The sequence below is a fragment of the Myotis daubentonii genome, chromosome 14, assembly GCF_963259705.1.
Source record: "Myotis daubentonii chromosome 14, mMyoDau2.1, whole genome shotgun sequence".
Taxonomy (NCBI): domain Eukaryota; kingdom Metazoa; phylum Chordata; class Mammalia; order Chiroptera; family Vespertilionidae; genus Myotis; species Myotis daubentonii.
Window position 1 is genome coordinate 26,226,311 of NC_081853.1, and position 25,951 is coordinate 26,252,261.

The window sequence follows — 25,951 nt, forward strand, 5'->3', positions numbered from 1 at the left end:
TTCTGCCTTTCAGTCAATTTGCATATTAGCTTTTTATTATTTAGGATAGAATAAACTTGCTTAATTAGACCTGCTTTCTGATTTAGCTAAACTTTTTCCAGCCCAGTGAAGCACCACAACTTCTCTTTCAGGTAACTGAGCAACATAGCAGTAAATATCAATACGAAGCAGATTATTATTGTAGATCATGCAGGGAGAACAAAGGGTAAAATATTTAACTGCAGCAGTGTCTGACTATATTCTGTGCAGTGAGAAAACTTGAAGTCATTTTCAAGGTCCACCATTTCTTCTTTTCAGTAGGGTCAAGTTTCTAAATTTTCTAAATCTCCGTTTTCTGGCTAATGAAAAGAAAATAGGATTCTACCAAGTCTCCTATCTCCAGGACTTCTGTGAGGATCAAATGAGATGAGGCACGGGAAAATGTTTCACAAATGGTTGAACTGTAAAATGTTTGCACCTGGCTATAAAGCAAGTTGTGTTCCTGGGCTGAAGAAGCTCCAAGGAGGCTAGTCGCTAGGGAGAGGAAGTTGGGCGTGCTATGTGACATTATTACCCGGCGCCCACAGCCACATTTCTGGGCTGGGCTTGGCTGTGGGCCACATTTTGCACCATGGGGTCTTGGCAGCTTTGGCTGCGATTTGGTGGGGTGTCGCTCCGGGGTGGTAGCGGGGCCTGTGTCCCACTTGGGGGAAGCCGAGTATTGCTTTATGGGCGCCAGGTCCAGGGTGGTGTTTCTCTGTAAATGGCCAGTGCGTGTCACAGCAGCTCCTGGGTTGAGTGTCTGCCCCCTGGTGGTCAGTGTGCGTCATAGTGACCAGATGGACAAATACATAGCATATTAGCCTTTTATGTATATAGACTAGGGGCCCGGTGCACGAAATTCGTGCACTGGGTGTGGGGCTGGGGGGAGTGTCCCTCAGCCCAGCCTGCCCCCTCTCACATACTGGGAGCCCTCAGGCGTTGACCCCCATCACCCTCCAATCGCAGGATTGGCCCCTTGCCCAGGCCTGATGCCTCTGGCCTAGGCATCCAGCCCGGGCAGCGGGGACCCACAGCTGCAGCGGCCCCGCAATCGTGGGCTTCGCTTTAGGCCCAGGCAAGGGACCCCTAGCTCCTGGGACTGCCAGCTTCGACCGTGCCCAGCTCCCATCGCTGGCTCCACCCCTACTTCCTGCTATCACTGGCCAGGGTGGAAAAGGCACCTGATTCTCCGATCATGGCTGGGGGGCAGGGCAAAGGCGGCCCCAGGGCCGCCTTTGCCCTGCCCCCCAGCTCTTAGCTCCCCCCTAGGTTTCCGATCACTGTCAGTGGCAGGGGGCTTCTTCCTGCTTTCCCTTTTGCCTCCCTGCATTGTGCCTACATATGCAAATTAACCACCATCTTGTTGGCAGTTAACTGCCAATCTTAGTTGGCAGTTAATTTGCATATAGCCCTGATTAGCCAATGAAAAGGGTATCGTCGTACGCCAATTACCATTTTTCTCTTTTATTAGTGTAGATAATACCTGATAATGATAATAAGCAACTGTTAATGGTTTATGTATTTACTATACTATACTTTATTTATTTATATATATGTATATATATGTGTGTGTGTATATATATGTGTGTGTGTATATATATATATTTATATACATATATATATATATATATATATATATATATATATAGATTGATTGATTTCAGAGAGGAAGGAAAAGGGAAAGAGAGATAGAAATATCAATGATGATAGAGAATCACTGATTGGCTGCCTCCTACATGCCCTCTACTGGGGATCAAGCCTGCAACTCGGGCCCTTGACCAGAATCGAACCTGGGACCTTTCAGTCTGCAGGCTGACGCTCTACCCATTGAGCCAAACCAGCTAGGGCTATCCTATATTTTTTTTATACTATACTTTTTATCATTATTTTAGAGTATACTGTGTTTTTGGTTGTTGTTAATCCTCATTTGATATTTTTCCCATTGCTTTGCAGAGAGAGTGAAAGGGACGGATGGAGGGGAAAGAGAGAAAAAGAGAAACATTGATGTGAGAGAGACATATCTACCAGCTGCCTCCAGTATGCGCTGGAGGGCAAGAGCGAATTTGCAACCCAGGCACATGCCCTTGACCGGGAATTGAACAAGAGACCCTTCAGTGTGCAGGCCAGTGTTCTTACCACTTAGCATCCGGCCAGGGCTAGACTGTACTCTTTACTTCAGCCTCATACACCTCATGTTTACCGTATCTCTTGATTGCATAATTTTCTTTTGTTTAATTTTATGTTGTTTTGTACAGTAACATGCTGTACAGACTTGTGGTCTAGAAGCAATAGGCTATACCAGCAATTTTCAGCCTGTGTGCCATGAGAAGTTTTAAACATGCAATACCTAACTATTTAGTCAAAGGCACTAACTTCTTTTCCTTTAGATTGTCAAATAAAAAAATGACAAGAGCCAACACAATAGCCATCGGGTGTGAATGAATCAAAATTATTCCTGTTTTGTTTTGTTTTTTGCCAGATCCACAAAATATATATTTTTTGGTGTGCCACAGAATTTTAGTAATTAGTAATTAGTTTATGTGCCATGAGATGAAAAAGGTTGAAAAATGCTGACCTACACCATATAGTAAGTTGGCTATACCACCTAGGTTTATGTAGGTAGATTCTATAATCTTTGTACAACAAAATTGCTTAACAATGAATTTCTTAGAACATATCCCCATTGTTAAGTGGCACGTGATTGTAGCTTCAAAGTTATTAAGCTCAAAATTTCAAAGAAAACACACATACACTTATCCCTCAAAATAATAGGAAGAAAATTTAAGGAATATTTTAAGTAGGAAGATTGCTTTTGTACTCCTATTAAGAATGCCTTCTCTTATTTTGGAAATCTCCTAAAACTGTACTGGGTAATATTAACAACCTAAAATTGCCATGGGTAACAATAGTTGCACTAAGTTAATACTATATAAAACTCCATTTCCTGAAGGAAATAACGTACCTGACCAAAAATTTTAGGTAAGGTAGCAAATTTTCTGAATACATACACAAAATATATTAATGTATAAGTTACTACAGGTTACTAAACTTTTCCCCTAAAGAATTAATGATGACCTTTTTACAGCAGTGATCCACAACTAATCTCCAAATCACCCTAAATTGGAAACTGTATTAAATGCAAAATAACCCTAAATATTTGAAAAACACACACAATGGTTTTCAAGAAAATTATTCCTATCAGAAACTAAAGCAACAAATAACCACAAGCATTTAGTTGACAGGCCTTTTAAAAATATAATACTAAAAAAATGTGTGAAATCCATCTATTATCATAGTTAGTTAATATTAATCATTATTTGTTGGAGGAAGGGAATGATTAGTTACACTGTTGCCTTAAAGTTCATGGTTGATCTAAAATCTGAAAAATCTGCTCACTACTTTTATTGGTTTAAACAGGTATGTGTGCACTTAGTTTTTATTTTTAAAAATCCTTTCTTTAAGTGTATATTTTTTGAAAAATTTGCATTTTTACCCTAGAAATATGAGTACTGATTCAAAAATATAAATCTGAATCCTTCTAATCGCTCCTAGTTGCAATATGATGCATGGTTTATTGGAAGAAGTGAAACAGAACTGAATCAGTGTGCCCTTAGCCAATTACTTGCCTTTGAGCCTTGCTTTCCTCACTTATGAAATGGGAATAATGATCATCCTAAACTTGTATCGTTGTTGTGATGATTGAAGACTATTCATAGGACCTGGTACAGAGTGAAAAGATCTGGCCCTATTTCCCTCTTTTACTCCTCAAGTTGCCTGAACATACCTAGCTACTTCATGACTTTTTATAGGTTTCTGACTTCTACCACCCCACTTCCTTGGGTCCATCTGACAAATGTTTACTTGTCAGTCAAGACCCACTTCCAGGATCACCTTCCTCCCATGGAACTGTACTTCTCACCCTGCTTTATAATTACTTTTTAACCCATTCCTGAGAATGCTAAAGGAAGGACCAATGGCTCAGTCATCTCCATATTTCTCAGCACTAAGCAAAATCTCCAGTACAAGGTCAATAATGACTGCAGAATGAACATAATTGGGTTTTCCACCATACTATGATATTAGCAAAGTGCCAAATGTGAAATAAACTAAGACAGAACCTTGGAGTTAAAGCTGTGCCCACATGTTTGATAAGCATCAGATTCTTTTAGTTTTCAAGGTGAAATTTTTTAAAGTCACCTACTGTATGCAGCTAGGCCACCCTATTCATGCAAAAGAATAGTAGGAGTAAATGTTCTTGTCATTTTCATTTTTTCTTTCATGGCAGCATCATCCTGCTTTGGATTTAGATTACATCCTGACTTCATTGGGACTGTTTTCAAACAACAGAGCACACTGATGTACTTTCCTATCAAAAGCAAGGGTGCCAGCTATCGTGCTAGCCCCTGTCACTCACCTCAGCCACCTGCTGGGTCCCCACTCTGTGCTGAACCAGCCCCTCCATATTTGTAGCCATGGTGAAGCAAGATCATTAGAGAACCTGTTTGGAAAGATGCAGCAACTTCTATCAGGTGGGGAGAAACCAGGCTACTTGAAAAATATCAGCAATCAAAATTCATCTTTGGTAATGTTTTGTACAGATTTTTCCCTCTATAGAAAACAAGGCTAAGCATATCTGGATATGCTGCACCAAATTCTTCAATGGCAGGTACCAAATTTAATTAGCATAAACAATATTAGCAAAGTGTCAAATGTGGAATGAACTAAGACAGAACCTTGGAGTTAAAGCTGTACTTTCAATTTGGAAACAAGACTTCCATTGGTAAATACAGACAAAGATGGATTTGGAACTTTAATTATCAGGTCTCTTGGGTTGTAACAGCTTGGTTCACCTCTCAGGGAGATGGGAATCACACCTTTTTGTTTAGCTCCCTGCAACATTATGCTGAATAAGAAAGTGGCTATCTGAGAAAGGCGTGGTCAACTTTGAATACAGAGCAGTAGATTGCTATCATCAACTATACTTCTGTTACTATTGGCAGTGTGAGAACCCTACCCAGGTGCTAACACACCTCACTCTTAAGTTAAAAGGCAAATACTATCATTAACAAAGAAAAAAGTAAGTAGACTGCATTACTTCAGTGGGCTAAGAACATGGTACCCATACATTTATCATTTATATTTTAAGTCTTCATTAAATTAGAAAAACAAGACAATTCAGCTTCCTATTAATAGAATAACAACAACAGTGTGACCATTTGTAAAAATTGAGGAAGATCATCTAAAGACCAAAAATTGTGCTAGTCTCCTGGGCCAGGATCATTTGAGTTCTAGCATTTTTGATGTAACAGACCTACTGGTCTCTTCAGGTCATAAAACATAGCTACCCTGAATAGTCCCTAAACCCATGCCATTAGAATACTCTACCACAAAGAATTCAGGATAAAGAAATTCCACTCCATATCTAATTCCTGGACAAATCAGAAAGACTTCATTATTGACTGCACAGGTCCCATGATTAACAGGAGAACAAAGTTCTGGTATTTATTTCCAGCATTTACATATAAAAACTATATGGTACTACTGAATGTATAATATACACAAATGCATACACATTTCATTTGTTTGGCCCTTCCTCAATCACAAATTAGACTACTTCACAATGTAATTTTATAAACACTTTCTGGATTTCTTACCTAAAATATTATCCTATATAATAAAAGCCCAGTGACGAAATGGCGAACGACCGGTGGACCAGTCGTTATAATGCGTACTGACCACCAGGGGGCAGATGCTCAACGCAGGTGGTCAGTGTGTTCCCACAGTGGGAGCAGCCACTCAGAGGGCGGGTCCACAGCTGCTCAGCTGACCGATCACCACAGGCCATGCCCCCACCAGTGCATGAATCCCGCACACTGGGCCTCTAAGTAGTACTTATAAGCACTGATCTCTATCAAGCCTTTCCACTCTCTGGTGACTTCCTATATCATTCTGTCCACTATTAAGACAGTTCCTTCTATGATCATAATTCCCCTTCATATTACTTTATTGCCAACATGGTAATGAGAGAGATAGGAGCATGAAACTGTGATTGATAAATATAAAATAATTGGCCCCTGCCTTCAAGGAGACAACATCCTGTAAGAGCAGGTACTGCACCAACTGCCACAAGGATACCAGGTCACCAGTGTCAGTAATTCATCTTCACAGAACAGTACATGATCTGAAATTACAGAGGTAGTGTTTCTGGTTATTTATTCTTTTTAATAAGTAGTTAAGACTTTTAACTTTTGTTTACTTTTCATTGTTTCTAGAAGAAAAATCATAGAGAAACACTCTGATCTTTTCCCCTAGTTATAGTTTAGTTCCAACTAAAAGAAATAGAGGGGAAAAAATCATTTCACATGTATCAGAAAAGTTTCTTAACAACTTGACTGTTGATAAAAACACAATTATTGCATGTGAAAAGTCTAGAGTTCCTTCTTTTTCTATAAAAACAGAGCTCTCAAAAGAACTCTCTAAGGAATAAAGTGGATAAAGATAGCCAATAGGTATTATATAAGAAATAAAATCTAAACATGCAGCTGCAACTATTAATTTTACCACTTTTAGGTGTTACAAGCATTTCTGTTGCTGTTATTAACAGCTGTTTGATGCAAGAAATTTATGAATTTGAATATCAGAAATATCAATTGGGAATATTATTATTTACTATAGAAATAAGAGTACTAGAAAGACACATCTATTGGGTTTCCCTAAAAGAGGTAGCTTAATCCTTCAAGTTTTGAGTTGAAGTGGATTTAACAGATGACTGACGGCCTGATAAAGATGACTTAGTAACTCAGAAAATTGTCTGTAATGACACTTGAACACTAAATTTATAGGCCAATCAACCTCACATAGGACTTGGGGGCTCCAAGATACTGCTAACGACCAGTGATTCTAGATGTTAGGTAACAAAGGCAGATGTAGTAATTAACATGTTTAGTTTAGAAAAGTTAAATATTAATTCTTTATTGATTACATAAATTATAAATATCTTCTGCTATGTAGCACATCTATTTACTTTATGGTGTCTTTTGATGAATAGCAGTTCTTAAATTTAATAAGGCTGAATTTGTCAATATTTTCTTTTATAATTTGTCCTTTTATGTTTTATTTATAAAAATCCTATCCTACCTGAAGGTCCAAAGTATAATGTTATGCCCTGGCGGGTGTGGCTCGATCAGTTGCAGTGGTTCTCAACCTGTGGTTCGTGACCCCTTTGGGGGGTTGAACGACCCTTTCACAGGGGTCGCCTAAGACCATCTGCATATCAGATATTTACATTACGATTCATAATAGTAGCAAAATTACAGTTATGAAGTAGCAACGAAAATAATTTTATGGTTGGGGGTCACCACAACATGAGGAACTGTGTTAAAGGGTTGTGGCATCAGGAAGGTTGAGAACCAGAGTTAGAGCATCCTACTATGCACCCAGGGGTCATGGATTCAATTCCCAGTCAGGGCACATACCTAGGTTGCGGGCTCAAACCCTGGTTGGGGCACATGTGGAAGGCACCCGATCGACATTTCTTTCTCTCTCTCTCTCTCTCTCTCTCTCTCTCTCTCTCTCTCTCTCTCTCCCTCCCTCCCTCCCTCCCTCCCTCCCCTTTCCCCTTCCTCTCTCTCTAAAATCAATAAAAACATATCCTTGGGTGAGGATTTTTTTAAAAGTATAATGTTATGTATTATAAATGTTAAAGAGTTTTGTCCCTCACATTTAAGTCCTCAATCCATCTGCAAATTGATTTTTGAGTTTGATGGGAAGAATCCATTTTCCCCCCCATTGTATGGATAATCAATTTTCCAGGAACATTTCTAAACAACCTATCCTTTTTGCCTACCATATCTCAGGCTGTATGTGTGGATGTAATTCTAGGTTCCCTATTCTATTCCACTACTGTTCTACTTATCTTTCTCCATGCCACTACCATTATCTTATTACTGCAGCTTTATAATAAACCTTGCTCTGTTAGGGCAAGTGCACCCCCCCCCCCCCCAATTTTGCTCTCTTGCCCATACCAACTTCCTTAACTATCTCAAACACTCATGACCCGGAGCAGCAACCTTTCTTTATAACTTAAATTCTTACAATTCTTGATCTCACTCTTGGTTTTCTGCCTCCAAAGCAGCTTCAGGCATCATCAACAGCAGTTCTGGAACTGCTTAAAAATGAACAAGGAGGAATGCGCACCTTCTGGAAAAATAAGCAAAGACAAAGAGTGAGAATAACATTGAGAGAGGTATTGAAAGAGAAATTATGAAAAGCAAGTGCTTTCAATAAAGATTTAAATCCAGTGAAAGCAGATAAGTGAGAGGGTAATTTCAAAAAATATTTTCCATTTCATCATTTTTGAAAATATGCTAAGTCGCAAACCATATTTTATTCTCATATATAAATAAGAAAGAGGGCCTTCTTTCAGGATATCACAATGAAAGACATCAGGGAAAATATTTAACTCAAGTGCATAGGTTAAAAAAAAAAAAAAAAGATAATGCCAGAGGGTAAAATTCTCACCTGAGAGCTTCTCTTACTGCTACCACAGAAATAGGTAATCCTAAAGACAGAAAGACCACATAGTAGGAAGGAAAGGTAGAGCACTTTGACAATGGTTGTCAATTAGGGGGCATCCCCCTAAAATGAGAAACTCCAGGGAACAATGTATTGTGCCCACATGTAGTTTGAAAAACCAGTCACTAGCACAATATAATTTTGCATTTGAAGTCTGAAAAAAAAAAAAAAAGACCAACCTACTGTTTTGATACTACAAACTAGAAAAAAAAAAACACATTTAAAAACAACCTTCTTGGCTGGTGGAGCTAAGCATGGTAATACTGAGAGTAACTGACATTTCCTGAATGATTACACCAGGAACTGTACTTACAAGCACTGTGAACAAAACATTATTTTTCTTGGTACAGAAACTTGAGGTCTTCAAAGGTTGGTCCTTGACCTATTCGGCTCCCTAACCCTTGAAGATTGCTCCCACACACAAATAATGTTCCCGGAAAAGACCAAATAGCTTAAGTAAAAAAGAAACTGCTGCAGAATATTTTTCAACGGTAATTTTAAGCTAATCAAGTTGAACAACTACCAATCCTTTTTAAGCAACTGCTGTGAAATAGTAAATGAATTGACTGCTGAGAATTAACAATGACAATAATAAAAGGAGGAGAAAGTCTTTGTCCTTGAAGAATTTTAGAAAGAAACCAATAAAAGCTATGCAGTGTTAAATGCTACAATGAATATCCAAAGGAAGAAGCATCTCGCTCTGCTTGAGGTAGTTTTATAGGAGAGAAGCTGGGTCTTGAAGGAAGAGTAGAAATTCAATAAGCAAAGAGGAGAATGGAGAGAGTTCTAAGCAGAGATGACAGCTCATACAAACTGGTAGGTATGAAAGAGAACGACATATTTGAGGAACAGTAGGAAATCTGGTGGGGGATTATTGGAGAGGTCAGGGGAGGAGAGAGGCTGATACGATAGGTAACAGAGAACTATCGGAGGTTTGGCAGAAAAATGAAGTAATCACATCTGGATCTTTCCTTTAGGCAACAACGTGATGATAAAAAAGGAGAGACTACAAATGGAGGGCCAGTTAGAAAGTGGTGGCAACAAAGACTATGAAGTATGAAGGCATAGTCTTAAACTTAGCTTGTCTTTATGCCAGCATAGGTTTTATAACGTATTCTTTCAACTACAATGAAATCAATATCACCCTTTTAATAACAAAGAAGTAGAGAAAACTATGGTGACTTTGAATAAGCTCTTCTAGGCTCACAAAAAGTGTACAGCTGACCAAACTTTGCAACCAAGATTTCCTTTGTGAAGCAGAGCTACAAACCCCACTGCAGTGAAAGCTGGGCTCTGACTGTGAACACCTGAATACCCAGTAAGTCACCAGGACAGCTCAGCTATGTTCTCGACAGGGGCAGGCTTAGGAGCCAGGGTCTCAAATAACAATAAACAAGCCCTAGGACAAGGAAACTCTGTCTTTATTGATAGGAATGGGTGAGCCTTCCTTTCCCTTCACAATCAACTGATTCATATTATCCATATTTATGTATTGCATGGCCCATAATTATATAACATTAAAAAATATCTACTGTCTTGATAGTTTCTCATCTAAACAAATATACTGGGTTGTAAGGCTTTGGCACTAAGTCGATCTTTCTGATACTAAACCACATGAGGTTATTGTGAAGATTAGATCTTAAATATGTATGTAAGAGCCTAACTCCGTGCCAGGCACATAACAGACATACAATACATGGAAGCTGCTATTGGTACAAGGAGATGGTGCCACTTTTACTTTCTCAAAGAAATTTGAAAGCAATAACTCAAATTTATAAAATGTGTATTACACTTAGAAATAGGTCTCTCATTTTGACATAAGATCCACATGAAATTAACTATATTTACATGCATCATATGCTCACATAGCATTTGTAATTCATTGTTAAATTGTATTAACTGGGCAAAATGAAAGGACTAAATTAAGATAAATCTCACAAATATTTAAAAATAAACCAATACCTAATAACTATTTTCAAAATACTACATGGGTAATAGAACTTCTTGATAGGTTCAAGATATTCAGTGTAAGCTTTGTTATGCTGTGACTGTCAAGAGTCTTTTTTTCTTTTTATTGATTTCAGAGAGGAAGAGAGAGATAGAAACATGAGGAGAGAGAATCATTGATTGGCTGCCTCCTGCACGCCCCAGTGGGGATTGAGCCCACAACCAGGGCATGTGCCCTGACTGGGAATCAAACTGTGACCTCCTGGTTCATAGGTCAACACTCAACCACTGAGCAACACCAGTTGGGCTGTCAGAGTCTTTTTATTCATACTCATGGGAAAATAAAAACTGAAGAATCTAGATAGCCTGAAAGAGGATTTTAAAAAAGAGAGAAACACACAGCTAAAGATTTGAAATCATAGATCAAGACTTGAAACCAGGATGTGGTAATCAAGTGGCAGATTTAATATAATAAAATGTTCATCAAAAGAAAGGCTCATGGGGATACCTCTAAGGCAGGGGTGGGCAAATTTTTTGACTCAAGGGCCACAATGGGTTCTTAAACTGGACCGGAGGGCTGGAACAAAAGCATGGATGGAGTGTTTGTGTGAACTAATATAAATTCAAAGTAAACATCATTACATAAAAGGGTACGGTCTTTTTTTTTTTTTTTTTTTTAGGTTTATTCATTTCAAAGGGGCCGGATCCCAGGGCTGTAGTTTGCCCACGGCTGCTCTAAGGTCAAGTTCAGATATACAACCTGCCACTTCAATCAGAAACCCTGCCACTACTTAAACTCAAAGATTACTTGCTTTTAGGTCAGGTGATTCCCTGCCCTACACAAGAAACTTATTACAAGTCTGGACTACAAGGGACAGCAATGATATATGTGTGCTAGGGGGTGGGAGGTGAGGTGGTAAACATTGAACAGTGGGGAAAGAAGCGGTTCTCATCTATGGAGTTCTCATGTTACCAGAGCAGTGCTACAACTTTCTGTGCGACTTCCTGTAAAAAAAAAACACAAACAAAATCATTGCACACTGCATGATTTTCCTCACCTTTCTAGGGGCCTAAGTGTAAGGGTGTTAAGAACTCTCTTCATTTCTATTAGTGTGAGCCAGGGACAGATGAATGGAAGGAAAACAGGACAGACTTCCTCAGAATTTACAATGTGCCTTATATAAAAGGAGGCATCATTTAATCCTTAAAATACCTTCTGATTAGGTATTATTAGCACTACCAATACATACAGAAAAAAAACAGATTCAGAAGTTTAATCAACTTGTTTCAAGTCTTCCAGGCCTCTCTGACTCTAAGAACACAACATCCCCTCTATATCAGTATCTTTCAAAATAATTTCCCAGAAAAAGTCAAGAGGAAGGAATCTTTTAAAGTGACAGGAGAGCAGCTAGGGAACAAATTGCTTGAATCAATAAGCTAGATCATTTAATAACTAGTTTATACAATCACTAATTCCTAAATACAGCAGGTCCTTGAATAATGTTATTTTATTATAACGTTGATGAGATACCCTAGAAACTTAACTCTTGTTTATATCCAGTAGCCTATGGTAAAATTGGTTTCATTATATGTTTCACTTAAAGTCACATAATCTATCAACAACATTCTTAGTATGTGCCTTTTGATGCAATGCTATCTTTCCTTCATTTGAAAATTTCCTTTTTAAAAAAAACATCTTTTACTTTAGAAAAGAAACAAGTTTAAATTTAATTTTTAAAAAATCCGCGTTGCATTAAGTAACAAACATGTTCTGATTACCAGTCTTTTCAGCCAAGGGCTGACCTAAACTCTGTGCTTTCAACCATGGTAAAGGTGATTTTTTCAATTCCAGGTTTACTTAACCTAGTAAAAAGATGTATTATTGCAGAAGCAATAAGGGAGGGTGAGAGAAAGAGAATGAGAGTGGTACAGAGGCAGGCAGTTATTCAAAGTGCATGTGTGGGCAGACAGCAAGAAACTTTTTTTTGCTTACCTTTGTGTTTTTTTTTTCTATCAATACGTGAACAATAAAGGTAAGTAAGATGGCTCCCAGTAAAACCATGAAGCCTTCAAGTTTGAGTCTAGCACTGCCAGCTTCTCCTCCTCACTCTTCAGTAGCATTCACCCAATTTTCTAGGCCTCAATACCTTCTTTCACACCTCCCACTAATCCAAACAGGACAGAATGATACCCTCTTTTACACTTGGAATGAAACTCCTATCAACTTATTAACATTTCCAGGGCTTAGAATAATTATGGAATGAAAGGTTTCACCTCCTATGTAGGGACTTCAGGCCTATTACAGTGGGAGAGTTAATTTTTATTGTTCCTAAAAATCACTTCCCCCCTGAGGTTAGCTTTCATCATTATAGGCTACCTGGAGACCAGGAGTGAAGCAAAAACAACAGTTGAGTGTCTGAGCTAGCCTATTTCTTTCTCAACCTAATAATTCACTTCCCATACCTCTGCTCCAAGACTCCAGATGCCAGGGGTATGCATCTGCTCCTTCTCTCCTTGTAATAATGCCTATGCCAATGCCCTCATCTGAACTGTCATCCTTTCTATCCACTACCACTCATTATTGGGAGCTATGCTAGTTGAGTTGCAATTTCCAAACAGTCATGACTTTTGGTACAGAGCTCCTGTTGCTTAAAACTCTCTAGCACTCAAGGCCCCTGAAGAGAGGATGGGGAACAGGTAGATGGCAAGGGATATCTTTGGAAGAAATGGCAGGGATGGGAGGGAATTACAAAGAGAATCTCAGCCTCCAGTCATGTTAGGTTGCAAGTGAGACTCCAACAAATAAGAGCTTATCTTTTACAATGTGCGACAGGAACACAAATGTGTACATCACGTTAAAGATGATAATCACACATGGAGGAAAAGTCAACATTATTTAAGTTTCTCATTACCAGTAATAAAGTAAAAAGAGCTAAACAAAACTCTTGCAAAGTGTTGCATCAGGTGTGAGGCTGGACTTGAGCTCTAAGATGGATTCCTTCACCGATTCCTCCTGTGTGGTACTGATTAAAGGGAACTAGAATCTGCTCTAGGACGTGCTTTGGGACTGAAGGAGCATATGACAAACAGGTAAGTGAACTCAAAGATAAAAACCCCAAATGAGAGCCCTCAATATGTGGAGACACTAAGACAGCTAGACACAAAAGGCCAGTGGTTCAGTACCAAGGTTGACGGGCGTCTGCTCTACACAGGTCCACCTGCCTTGTTCTATGTAACCTGGACAAGTGACTCCTACTCTTGGCCCCAATCACAGTGTTGGTTCCCACCTCCCCATTTTAAAAGTGGGAAATCTATAAGCCTCAGATAGGCTACCCACTCAAGGTTCCAGAGACAAGCGTTGAACTGTTACTTGACTTCTTGGAGACAAATGTTAAGATTTTCCGGAATTCCTCAAAAAGTAAGATTATTACACATACGGATTTTATTTTCTGTAAAGGCATGTTCATGAGAACAAAATTTCAAGGTCATCTTAAATACAACTGTTGAAAGCAATAAATAAGTATTTTCATGTTGTAAAACAACATTAAACTATCAGTTCTTTAGTTACCCTGAGTAATTAATTCAAGGAATCAAAATTGTTGAACAAGTGGTACCAAAAATTCCTGTAACAGGATAGAAGAATCCAAAACCAAAGATTTAAATAAAAGTGTGACTGCTAATTGGTTTAAAAATATTATAACATTTTATTTTTAAAATCAGTATTATATAGCCCTGACCAGTGTGGCTCAATTGGTTGAGCCATGTCCCATGCACCGAAAGTTCAGCCGTGTGATTCCAGTCTGGGCACATGCGGTTGCTGGCTCCATCCCCAGTAGGGGTGTGTGCAGGAGGCAACTGATGAATGTTTCTCTGTATCATTGATTTTTTTCTCTCTCTCCCTTCTCTCTCTAAAATAAAAAATAAAAACACATAAAAAGTAAGTAGTATGTAAAATAAGTCAGCAAAAATGGTCTATTTACCAGACTTTCAGGTGGAAGCTTAACATATACTTTGCAAAGTAAGCTTTTAAACTTGGGAAAGCAATTAAAAGGTTATTCTTCAATAATTCTGTTACATGAATCCATTTATCTTTGGAAGAATAAATATTGAAAATTAATGGCTACATCAAAATAAAAAGCTTCTGCACAGCTAAGGAAAACATCAACAAAATGAAGAGGGATCCCACTGTATGGGAGATCATATTTGCAAATGATACATCTAATATGGGATAAATTTCCAAAATATATAAAGAACTCATACAACTTAACAAAAGGAAGATAAATAATCCAATGGAAAAAATGGGCAAAGGACCTAAATGGACACTTCTGCAAAGCAGACATGCAGATGGCCAAGAGACATAAGAAAAAATGTTCAAAATCACTCATCACCAGAGAGATGCAACTTAAAACGACAATGATGTATCACCTCACACCTGCCAGAATGGCTAGCACCAACAAATCAACAAACAAGCGCTGGCGAGGATGTGGAGAAAAGGGAACCCTAGTACACTGCTGGTGGGAATACAGACTGGTGCAGCCACTATGAAGAATAGTATGGAGTTTCCTCAAAAAATTAAAAATGGAACTGTCATTTGACCCAGTGATCCCACTTCCAGGAATATACCCTAAGAATCCTGAAACAGCAATCAGAAAGAATACATGCACCCCTATGTTCACAGCAGAGCTATTTATAATAGCTAAGATGTGGAAACAGCTCAAGTGCCCATCAGCAGATGAGTCCATAAAAAAGCTGTGGTAGATTTACATAATGAAATACTATGCAGCTGTAAAAAAGCAGGATCTCTTACCCTCCGAGACAGCATGGAGGAACCTGGAGACTATTATCCTAAATGAAATAAGCCAGCAGAGAAAGACAAGTACCACATGATCTCACTTACATGTGGAATCTAATGAACAAAATAAATTGATGAACGAAGTAGATCCAGAGACATGGAAGCATGGAACAGACTGATGAACCTCAGAGGGAAGGCAGGAAGAGATTAACCAAAGAACTTATATGCATAACCTATGGAAACAGACAATAATATGGTGAAGGCCTGCAGGGAGGGAGGACGGGGAGTGTTAGAGCAGAGTGGAGGGGGCCAATGGTGTTAAAAGGGACATCTGTAATACTTTCAACAATAAAGATAAATTTTTTAAAAATAAAAATGACCACAGAGACTTTCAGCTCTCATCTCCCTGCAAACCTACTTCTCTCCCCTGTGATAGAGAAACAAAGACTAGCATTTTTAATTTCAAGAAAATCATATTGGTGCTTTGTTTCTTCATTTAAAGCAGTGGTTCTCAACCTTCTGGCCCTTTAAATACAGTTCATGTTGTGACCCAACCATAAAATTATTTTCGTTGCTACTTCATAACTGTAATGTTGCTACTGTTATGAATCGTAATGTAAATATCTGATATGCAGGATGGTCTTAGGCGACCCCTGTGAAAGGGTCGTTCGACTGCCAAAGGGGTCGCGACCCACATGTTGAGAACCGCTGAGTTAAAGTAAATGGCATCGTTATATTTGGACTATTTGTTTATTAATGAATTCCATATGAACTCATCAACTTTCATTAATTTACTTTGTAATTCAGTTTATTATTAAGTTATCTATTTCTGGTCTTTAAAAAGAACTAAACATAAAATCAACATATAAGTGGGTAAAAAGAAATTCATGTCTCCAGTCAGTGCCATCTGTGAGGGGCCACTTTCTAAAATCATCCAAATACTGTAATAGACATTTTATTGCTGGCACTGCTATCTGAATTGCCAAACAAGCCCCCACAAAAAGATACCATTAATGAGCAGTAACTTAGTTACCAGTGATATCATAAATTATCAATTAATTCACTCAACAAATAGTGCCAGGCACTCTGCTAAGTGCTGGAAATATAATGAACAAAATAATTCCTGCTCTCATGCAGTTTACCTCAAGGTAAGGGGAACACATATCAATCAATCATATAATGGAGTATAATTACAAAGTGAGACTAAGGTTATAATGGAAAAATACAGTGTAGTAAAAGAATCTGATCTAGATTGGCACTGGGCATCAGAGAGGGTTACCCTGAGGAAGTGATGCTTGAGCTGAGATCTGCAGGACTAGGGTATGTATGTGTGTGGTGTGTGTGTATGGGGGTGGGGGGTGGAGGGGGTGGAAGAGGGCTTGTGAGGATTTCAGGCTGAGGGGACAGCATGCGAAAGGGCCTGGGGTTAAGGTGAGTCACGGTTGAAGGTGAAGGCAAGCAGTGTGTTTAGAGCGCAGGGGGTTAGGAGTACAGCCATAAGAAAATGATGGAACATCTTAGAAAGTTTTAAAACAGCAGGAAAAGGACCTCCACAATTACATCGGTTCTAGTGGGGTATGAACAACATAATGCTTGTAAGAGTCTTGTAAATTGTAAAGTACCCCATACTTTTTGCTAGACTATTGGTTCCATTTGTTTTCTAAACAAATTTTTGGTCTGGATGCCAATTAATAACCAAAAGCTGAACAGTAAAACTAGAACCCCAGTGTTCCAATCCAGTGTTTTGCCTATACCACATGACTTAAAAATTTCACCATTTATATCCTTTAATTCCAATTATTAGTATTTACTATGTGCAAGGCGCTTTATTAACTTTGACCCATTAAATCCTCAATTCTAGAAGGTTCTATTATTGTCCAGATGAGGACAGTAAGGCTCAAAAACGTTAAGTAACTTACCCGAAGTCACACAGCTAGTAAATGCTGACACTGTTAACCAACACAGTAATTAGCTTTGGCTTAAAACATTTTGTGTGTGTGTGTGTATATATGGGGATGAGAGAGGGAGAAAACAGAACTTGTATATAGAACCACATTCACACGTTTTAGTCATCTCTGTATTCCAGTCTGGCACCTAATTCCGGAGGTATTCAGGGGCCCGCAAATACCTGATGAATTGAAGATGGATATAAGGGGCTGACAAAGGATTTGAATCTGTGATTTTCTGAGGTTCCCCCCCCAAGTCATATATTTATCAGCAATTCATTTATGGCTGTATTTTCCTTGACTCTTTCTTTTTCATTGTTAAATTGAAGATTTACTATTACCTTTGTCATATTTCACAGACTTTAGCCTGGAGATGGAGTAGAATAATAGAAAGAACAACAAACTAGTTCTAACCAATTTACAGCCTGTTCCCAATCACACCAAATGCTTTCCTTCCTTTACACCTGGGCCTTTACACCTGTGGTTCGTGTTTTTTTGTTTTGTTTTGTTCTTCGCGCCCCCCCCCCCCCCCCTTAGGTTCCTCGGTTCAAGCACCACCTTACAGAGGCCTTCTCTGACCACCCAATCTAAATTTGTCTCCTCATATCTTCTTTAATTCAGTTTCATTTCTTTTCTGGAATTTGCCATTCTCTGAAACCGTATTTTTATTTGCCTATTCACCCCCATCCCCAATTCTAAGAGGGGAGAGAGGCCTTGTCTAGCTAGTTCTCTGGATGTATCCCCAGTGCCCCCAAACTAAGCAAACAAGCATTTAGTCAATGAATGAGAAGAGAATTAATTACCTGATTCACCTGTGTTCTCTCAAGCCCTCAATACATTTAAGCTTTCCATTCCTGGCGCTTCTACACCCGATTTTCAACAATAACACCATTTTTACATCACTCTGGGGTTCACAAAGTAGCCTTGACTCCATTTTCCGAGTAGAGCACTCAACGGTCCTGAGAAGGGAGGTCCGGCCTGGCAAGAACGCCCATTCTCCCCGTTTTATAATCTATGAAGTTGAGCCTCCAGATTCGCCCGCGGCTGCGCCGGAAATACAGGAAAGAGCCGGGCCCTGAACGGTGTCCAGCCTGCGAAAAGTCTTCCCCACGAGTCAGCGACGTGGACTCAAGATGCTTCGCCGCCTTTATCACTATTGCTTGGCATCACCCATCCTGGACGCGCTCCAGACCCGGGGAAACCGCGCGGCCCCTCGCCGGTTCTCCTGGGCTCCCGGCTCCCGCCCAGGCCGCGCCCCCATGACCCCGGAGCCCAAGCTGCGCCCCGCCCCTGCCCCGCCCTGCCAGGATTCCAGCGCCCCGCGGGGACCGCCCTCTCCCGCCCGAGCCAATCAGCAGAGCTTCGGAGGAAGGAGCGCAGGTCCCGGCCCTCCGGTGTGGGCACCAATTGGTCGGCAAAGCCGTCGCTCACGAGGCGGCACTCCGTACCCGCCTGCCACACTCCCCTTCAGAAAAAACGGCGGTTGGGCCGAGGCGGCCGCCAACTGCACACGAGGAGCGGAGGGGCGAGGAGTCAGGGAGTGAGGGAAGGAGGGACCACAGGGATGAGGAGGCTGACAAGGAGGAGGAGGGAAGTCCGGCCCAGCCAGAGCCCTCTCCATCGAGAACAAAATGGCGGCGCTGGCGAAGGGCCAGCTGTGAGGCGGGGCCGCGGCCATTCCCCCTTTTCTGTCCCCACCCTCGCGCCGGCCAGGCCGGCCAGGGGGGGCCCGCTCGCTGCTCCCGGCGCGGGCGGGGAGGGGAAGGGAGCGGCCCGGCCCACTATGCAAAGCGTCCCGCGCCGCCGCTGCCGCCCCGTGGCAAAGGTAAAAAGGTCGGGTTCAGCCGCCGACACGGCGCCTCCATGTCCGCGCGCCAGGCCCGCCCCCTCCGCCGCCGGCCCGACCCCGCCCCGGCCCCTTTTTCAATTTTACCTCAGGATTTGGCGCCAAAGCGGCTCCGGAGCAGGTCCCGTGTCTGCGACGGGCGGCCCCCGGCGCGGAGGGCAGGGCGTGGGGAGGCCGGGCTCCCGGCGTCGGCGGATGGCGGGAGCCCGGGGCCGTAGGCTCGTGGGGCAGCGGACCCGAGACGAGACGCCGGGGTAAAAGCGGCGGCGGGCCCGGGGGCGCCGCCGGGGTCGCGGGGAAGGGGGGGTTTGTTATTGTTTTTGTCAGTGAAAGGTCAGAGTTCGTGACCCCGGTGCCGCTGCCGCCGCCGCCCGCGCGCTGGTAGGAGGAGGGCGAATGTTCTTCTTCCTCTTCCCAGCGCCAGCCTCGCTGCGGCCGCGGGGGGCGGGCGAGCACGCGATTGGCTGAGCCGCGCGCGCGCACCGGAACGCCGCGGCCGGCACTGCTTCCTCCGGCCCCTGGCGGGCCGGGCGGCGGCGGCGCGGGGCGGATGCTTGGGGATGCACGGGGATGCACTGTCGGTCCCGAGGCCTGGAGACGGGACTCGTCGACGCTGCGGTCAGACGAAAATGGAACTTAAACGGCGCGGCCGCCACTGTGCTTAGGGTAAAGGGCCGCTTGGTCGTCTTAAAGACCTGGGGACGCGGGACCCCGTTATTCAGGTGCAAGCACGCCCCTCGGGGGAGCGGAGCGGAGCGGAGCGGAGCGGGGCGGGGGCTGCGTTCTGGCCGTGACCGCCTCCGCCGAGGCCTCCCGCCGAGCTGATGGAAGCCGCAGTCGCACCGCAGAGCGACTGTAGGTCGGAAGAAGGGGGTGGTTTATTGCGTGGGTTTGGGCCCTACTGCACATATACTTTTTATTTAGGTCTTAAAGGTCCGAGGATGCACCAGCTTCTGGTCGTATCAGATAAAGTGTTGAAACCCTTCGCTACCTATTATTTGGGGTCTCTTAGTGACCGTGGGATCCACATCTTGAGTCTGCTCTTTCCCTCGCGGTTTGGAGCTTGTAAACGATGGTACAGGAGGGTGTGCAGCCCTGGCCGTGGGTGTGGCTCATGCCGACAGCGGCCTCCCCTGCACCTGAGAGGTCGGGGCACGTGCAGGGGGCAACCAATGGATGTTTCTTTCTCCCCCTCCCTAAAATAAGTAAATCAATAAAATCAGTAAAAATCTTCTGGTGAGGATTAAGAAAAAAAGTATATATAAAGCAACTCTTTGCAAAATAGGTTAGATAGATAAAGGAAGTTGCTTCTCTTGACCCTGTGAATCCCTTAGATATTCATCTTAATTTATGGTTTTGACTTGCTTTGGAGGGTGCAGACCACTGAAGTGTTTAGGCTGGACTCTCCTCGATCCTCATTCTTTGTAGGCCAGCGATCCTCTGCTGATTGATTTGTTTTCTTGCACTTTTCTTGTCTATTATGAATGAACACTGTCTCCAAGATGGATAGGTTAATCTTTTAAACAGCCATTTGGGCTTTTATCAGGCTGACCCCAACTTTGAGTATTTTGTCCTTAATCTTATAATATTTCTATTTGATAGGAAATGCTTTAAACACATCGATTTTCCCTTCTTCCTTCTTGTCACCTTGCAAGAAAGTAAGTGGGAAAAACAATTAAATTTTGTAATTTCATGGTAACATATTCCTGAAGCTGGAAGGGGCCTCAAGAGATGATATGGTCAAATCCTCCTATGGCAGGAAGATTTTACAGGAGAGAAGGATAAGGACCAGAAAGTCAAGTGATAGGCCTAAGGTAACAGTATTGTAATGGGCCATGCTTGTAACCACGAACTGCTTTGTAATTTTGTGTTCTTTTTCAAAAATTAAGTTTTTAATATTAAATATTGCTTCTAGATATAGTGTAAAAATTCACCCATTGGTGAATTTTGGGGTTTTAATTGAAAACACATTATAATTGTACTAGATTTTTAAATGAATACTAAACAATAATTAATGGTTATAAGATGGTGTATATTTCCAATGCCCAGATGCTACCAGTGTAAGTGAAGCCAGGGCTCTGATCTGGTTTGACATTAAGGCTTATGCTATAAACTATGCTGCATCAGTGTACCCTGTTTATAATAGTACTCAGTAAATTCTCAGTTAAAGGTTAATTGTTTAATATTAATAATCTTGACCCACGTGAGCGGCTTTTCTTCTCCTGAAAACAGATGCACATGTAAACACAGATAGCAAATAATACCAGTAGGTAACAAACCTCTGCAGCTGAGGTTGGCACTGCCATAGTGCCATATTTCGCTCTATTGTGTTTTTGCTAGAAATCTTTTTAATAAGAACTCTCTTTAAATAAGAACTCTTTGTGACACTTGATGGATACTAAATCACAAAAATTATTCAAGTTGTATTATTCTATATAATAATTCTATATAATAAAAGGCTAATATGCAGAACAACCGGTCGCTATGATGCGCACTGACCATCAGAGGGCAGATACTCAATGCAGGAGCTTCCCCCTGGTGGTCAGTGCGCTCCCACAGGGGGAGCTCTGCTTAGCCAGAAGCTGGGCTCACAGCTGGCTAAGGATGTCCGACTGTCGTGGCAGCGTGGGGAGCAGGCCTAAGCCTTCAGTCGGACATCACCCAAAGGCTCTCAGACTGCGAGAGGGCGCAGGCCAGGCTGAGGGACACCCCCCACCCCCTCAGTGCATGAATTTCGTGCACCAGGCCTCTAGTACTATACAGATTTGTTGTTAACCCTCACCCAAGGGTACTTTTTCCTCATTGATTTTTAGAGAGCATGGAAGGGAGGCACAGAGAGTGAGAAACATCAATGTGAGAGAGACACATGGATTGGTTGTCTCCCAAATGTGTCCCAACTGGGTGGGGACAAATTTCAATTCAGGTCCTTGCCCTTGACTGGGAATCAAACCCTCAATCCTTCAGTGGGAGGACCAACACTTGTCACTGAGCCACATTGGCCAGAAAGTCAAGAACCCTTTATTTTAAAGGTTGAGAAAGCACTGTTGATACAAATGTGGATATTTCCTAATAATTGACAGTGAGAAAAAGTATAGCTAGCCCTGGCCAGTGTGCTAAATGGTTTGAGTACCGGCCTCTGCACCAAGGTGCACAAACCTGGATTACAGATTCCATCTGACTGGGTCCTGGAGGCAGCCAACCGATGTTTCTCTCGTTCTTCTCTCTTCTTCCCTCCCTCCCTTTCTCCTTCTCTCTCTAAAAATCAGTGGAAAAAATAGCCTCTGGTGAGGATTAACAAAAATACATACATACATATATACATACATAAATAGTTCTTGACTGGAGAATTGCCAGGCCCCCAGTGGTTCTGAAGCAATAAGCTTTGGGTGGGGCCTGGCATCAGCATTTCTGCTGAGCCTGAATCACTGACCTAATTTCAAAAACATTAAATGGCTATAAAACAAACAAAAAAACACAAAACTTTTTGTTTCACCTTTTGAAATGCAGGTTAGGATAATTTTTCTTTTTAACTACTTGACCATGCCTGAAGATTATTCATTCACAGGGACAGGGGACTCCTCTGGAGTGATAACATATCTGCCCTTGTGTGGCACCTACCCGGACTATGAGCTCTCTATCAAGATGTGCCTTGTCCTTCTCTATCTCAGCCCTTACCATGGTCCCTAGTACAAAGTGATATGAAGTGGACATTATTGAAAAAATGCTTTTCCCAGCAACAGTATATAGCAGTATTCATATTGTCCCATCTTTTTGGTTTTGTGTTTTGTTTTGTTTTTACAGATGAATTCCATGAAAACAAGTTTTGGAGGCTTCTGGCTTCTTGTACAGTGGTCTGTGATGAGACCCATGTGTTCCCTCTGGGGTCATCTGGGAAGGTCTTTTTTTTTTTTCCTTACACACACTTAACTAGGCTGTTCTGCAGTCAATCATTAATTGACTTGCCTTTGAACTTTTAGAGGGCAGGAACTACTATATCATGAAGTTTCATTTTGTACCTAGCACAGAGTAAATAAACATGTTTTGCCATCCAAGGGTATTTTAAATTTGCATTTAAAAAGATAAATGTTGAGCTCTGGCCAGTAGATTAAGTGGTTAGAGCATCAGCCTGTGGACTGAAGGGCCAGGGGTTCGATTCCAGTCAAGAGCATGTACCTTGGTTGCAGGCTAGATCCCTGGCTTCAGGTCAGGGTGCATGCAGGAGGCAACCTATCATTGTGTCTCTCTTACATCGATGTTTCTCTCTGTGTCTCCCCCTCCCTTCCACTCTCTCTCTAAAAATCAATGGAAAAAATATTCTCAAGTGAGAATTAACCAAAAAAAATGTTGAGTCGATGAAAATCAAGTTTTGATTAAATGAGAGTTACTATTATCAAGGAGAGATTTATTTACTGGTAAGGGCATTGCTTTTGTGATAGCATTAATAATAGTTTTCCTTTTTTTTTTTTTTTCCTTAAGTGATAGCAACGGGCACTTATCAGAGACAGACCAGGGAGGATATGTCTACTTGTTTATCGTAGATTAAAATCATAGACGAAACAGTGGATCTGACAGGCACGCGCAAGCCAGGTCCAGACATTGAAATATTCAATCCATCATCTACATCTTGTAAATAATAAATCCACTGTGATTTACATACAATGTTTAATGCCCGACGAATTAATTCAAGATACTGGTGGAGGTGTTGAACCAGAACCATTAGCCCTCCATCCTCATTGACTTGCCTGGACCATTCTGTTTCTCCTCTCCTGGATTGTCCTGAATGTAGAGGAAACTCCTCTCTCTATAGCTTCTAAGCAATCCAGTGCACTTACAACCACAAGTTTAAATAGAGATTCTGACACCGGGCATACAGCTGGACAGAGATCAGACGATCTATAAGGTTTGCAACAGGTCTCCCCTAGATCAATAGGAATATTATTTTCCATCAAACACATGGTGTGAAACCCTCCACAAGGCCCCTGAACTGAAAATACATCATCGAGTGGCTTGTAGTGAATTGCGCCAGCAATTACTCCTGCATGATCATAATAGAATCTTGCAGATTGAAGGGTGGCAAGTGATAATTGTGTCAGGAGGTTTGCGGAAACTGCTCCACACAAGTCTGCACATTCTGCTTGTTCAATAACAGTAGGATCACCCATAGTGTGTACCACAACCTTTGTAACATGACAAACATCAACAATTACTTCAACAGGAGTATCTTTGGAGACAACAATAAGTTCAACCCTTTTGTAAGCAACTAAAGCCTTAAGCAAATGGGAAAGATGCCAAAACTGAGATAAGGGAATTGAATGAATAGTTGAGTGCATTTGGCAACTTGCTCCTCTAATAAAAGACACCATCTCTTTAACATCACTTCTCCATTTTCCTGCCTGAACAAACGGCTTAAGCATCCCGATAAGGGAGTCAATATCTGGTGATGAAGAAACTTCACGCTCGATCTTGTCCAGCTTCATTCTCTTATAACCTTCATTACTTCTGGGACTGGAATGTTAATCCAGCAAGCAATAACTTTGCAAGGAGAGCATTTTGTAATGATGTCCTTGCAGGCAACAACTTGCTTAAAATTCCAATTTTTGATGCAGGGTCAAATATTTGATTCCCATCTGATAACGAGAACATGACATCGCATGTTCATCGAAGTGTAGGAGAGGATGTTGGTATGTATGCAACTGCCTTTAAGTAGGATGACACCGGTCTAACCAAACTCCTTCGTAGGCTGCATGCATACCAAAAAGATACCATTATTAGGTGTCCTGGTAGAGGTGCTAAATGGCTCAGCGAAAATCTCTCTAAATGACATGGTGATTGGCCCGAGTCAAGTAATGAATCTAACTCACGGGATTCCTGGTATAGTGACATGAAAATTTCTACTCCTAGCTTAAAGCCTGCGGCAACATCTGGGTCTCCATACCAGCTAGTGCAGCGGTTCTCAACCTGTGGGTCGCGACCCCTTTGGGGGTCAAACGACCCTTTCACAGGGGTCGCCTAAGACCATCCTGCATATCAGATATTTACATTACGATTCATAACAGTAGCAAAATTACCGTTATGAAGTAGCAATGAAAATAATTTTATGGTTGGGGGTCACAACATGAGGAACTGTATTTAAAGGGCCAGAAGGTTGAGAACCACTGTGCTGAAAAGTGATCTATTTGAATCCCCTTATACATGGGAGGTCTTGACAAGGAAAAGAAGTCTTCTTGAATTTCTCTTGTGCAACCTGAGCACAAAAATGTAAGGTAAGTTTTATTTGCAAGGATTCCGAAGTGTAATTGGGAAGATAACAAGTTAAGTCTGTGTAGGAAAGCGGCCTGAAATGGATGGTATAATCCTTTTGTGATTTGGCAAGTCAGTCATGTAGTTTGTGGTAAAACCTACACGTGTAGATAGAACATTCAAGCTACCAGCAAGTCCAGCTTGATCATCAGAGGCCTGGGAGCCTGTGAGTAAGGGTGCCACCCATTATTACAGGAAGATAGGTGTGTGGACACCTTTTTCACTCAACAAAATAGATAGTAATCTTGCTAAGTGTTGTCCTACAGCACCCTTGATTTTTTTTTTAATATATTTTATTGATTTTTTACAGAGAGAAAGGGAGAGGGATAGAGAGTTAGAAACATCGATGAGAGAGAAACATCGACCAGCCGCCTCCTGCACACCCCCTACTGGGGATGTGCCCGCAACCAAGGTACGTGCCCTTGACCGGAATCGAACCTGGGACCTTTCAGTCCGCAGGCAGACGCTCTATCCACTGAGCCAAACCGGTTTGGCAGCACCCTTGATTTTAATCCAGTCACAAGT

General features: G+C 41.6%; 1 protein-coding gene and 1 long non-coding RNA gene across 12 annotated transcripts in view; one reads left to right on the forward strand and one right to left on the reverse strand.

Annotated features, from left to right (window-relative positions):
* The window catches only part of NR2C2 (nuclear receptor subfamily 2 group C member 2), an 88,479-nt gene extending 69,127 nt beyond the window's left edge, over nt 1–19,352 (reverse strand). For 2 of the 11 annotated variants that reach the window (XM_059663700.1, XM_059663695.1), the window contains exons 1-2: nt 18,084–18,547; nt 4,436–4,519 (exon numbers count right to left, since the gene is read on the reverse strand). In XM_059663700.1, coding sequence (XP_059519683.1) covers nt 4,436–4,495 — 60 coding nt within the window. In that variant the 5' untranslated portion in view covers nt 4,496–4,519; nt 18,084–18,547. Of the gene's footprint in view, nt 1–4,435; nt 4,520–6,099; nt 6,203–8,115; nt 8,221–18,083; nt 18,548–19,213 lie in introns of those variants that run through there. The other 9 variants (XM_059663692.1, XM_059663691.1, XM_059663693.1 and 6 more) reach the window with 9 other exon arrangements.
* A 326-nt stretch (nt 19,353–19,678) lies between these two features.
* LOC132215466 (uncharacterized) lies at nt 19,679–25,699 on the forward strand. The gene is made up of 3 exons (XR_009448525.1): nt 19,679–20,940; nt 22,928–23,022; nt 23,609–25,699. It is a non-coding gene; the product is annotated as an uncharacterized LOC132215466 (long non-coding RNA).
* The last annotated feature ends 252 nt before the right edge of the window (nt 25,700–25,951 follow it).